The sequence below is a fragment of the Pinus tabuliformis genome, chromosome X, assembly GCF_031772625.1.
Source record: "Pinus tabuliformis cultivar Carrire ecotype Pingquan chromosome X, CPIR1, whole genome shotgun sequence".
In the NCBI taxonomy this organism is placed as follows: domain Eukaryota; kingdom Viridiplantae; phylum Streptophyta; class Pinopsida; order Pinales; family Pinaceae; genus Pinus; species Pinus tabuliformis.
In genome coordinates, this window is record NC_142308.1 from 109,433,213 (window position 1) to 109,434,771 (window position 1,559).

The window sequence follows — 1,559 nt, forward strand, 5'->3', positions numbered from 1 at the left end:
AGGGGGTACCTTTTGCGAGTGGGGTTGAGTTTTGGCTGTTTGCTTCTAGTGCTTCCTCTATTTGCATGTTTAGGGGGGCGAATTTATTTTCTTGCTCCATTCTAGGAGGGGGTTGCTAAGCACGGGCTTACTGGGGGGCTTTTCCATTTGGATCACCATGCTTGTGGGTTTTGTGGGAAGTCTTGGCACGCTTGACTTGGTTCTATCCCTCTTCCTTACCCTTGTCTGGCTCAACATTGGATGGACATCCTCTGGCGAAGTGACCGTAGACATGGAATTTTAGGCATTTGAAGGGCATCTGCTCATAATCTAGCTTCTGCACATGAGTCCAGCTTCCTATGTTGATTTTGATGGCTTCCGAGAGTCCCACCTCTAGGTGTACTTCTACGTAGATTCGAGCATAGTCATATTGATATTTTTTGTTTGCTCGATCTATAAATTTCCCAAGGGCGTTTCCGATGTGCTTCAACAAGTCCGAGTTCCAAAAATGAACAGGGAGGTTTGGAAGCTTGACCCACACTGGGATAGTCATGGGAACGTCGACTACAGGGTCGAAATCTGGCGTCCATTTGTTGAGATAAAAACCCTGGGGGCCCATGAAATAGGGGCCATTCTGGAAGATCAGATCCTTGTCGTCCTTAGAGGTGAATTCAAAGAGGAAAAACCCTCGTCCCAAAAAATAAGATGTGATGCTATTCTTGATCAATGGTGCCCAGTTCTTGTTGACCCAGATCTCAGTGGACTTAGGAGATGGCCATAGTCTGGTGAACTGGCCAACGAGGGCACGCTCAGCCAAGGACAAGGCGACTTGGATCGGGGTCTCTGGTGGCAGGGAGATTTTAGGAATATCCTCGAGCCTCTTAACAAACTTGGCTGCTTCACTCTTTTTCTTCTGCGGCAAACCGGCCAAGAGCCGATTGAAGGTGTCGGCAGATGAAGGCTGGGGGGTAGCTTGGGGCGAGCCCGGGACCTCCATGGGGGCGAACCCTAGCTTACGGGCCACCTCCCAGTAGCAAACGAGCCACACAATGCATAGCGCAGGCTCAGATGTGCACAAGGACAAAGGGTGCAGAGGAGGAAGGCAAAGGGCCCAGGGCTGTAGGGCTGCAGGGTAGAAGCTCCCAGGGTGCAGAACATAGATGCACCATAGCGCCAGGGTGCAGAATAGTGGAATGATTAAGAAGTAAGACCAAGTTGGCTAATGGTATAGCAACAATATCGATAATTTTTATCAATATAAGAAAAATCCTGATTTTCCATGTCTGATTCACATCCAATTTGATCGAGTTAGGGCATTCTAAAACATCGGATGTCAATGCCCCCGTCAAGAAAGGACTAAACAAAACCTGATCTCATGCCCCCGAAGAAGAGATAGCAGGAAAAGGGAGAAAATGCAAATGCCTAAGAAACTTTATGAGATGCTTGACGAAGAAAGTTTACATTACTTATCCACATTACGAGTTATTCCTCCATGTTCTAAAACCATATGTTGAATAATTTAAATCAACATTAGGTCAGGTTTATCACATGCTGGGCAAAGAAACTTTACGTTATTTGTT

General features: G+C 46.9%; 1 protein-coding gene across 1 annotated transcript; it reads right to left on the bottom strand.

Annotated features, from left to right (window-relative positions):
- Positions 1-202: 202 nt before the first annotated feature.
- LOC149138649 (uncharacterized) lies at positions 203-976 on the bottom strand. Its single transcript, XM_089450439.1, has one exon. It carries the CDS (start codon positions 974-976, stop codon positions 203-205), a length of 774 nt encoding a protein of 257 aa, XP_089306565.1.
- Positions 977-1,559: the final 583 nt, after the last annotated feature.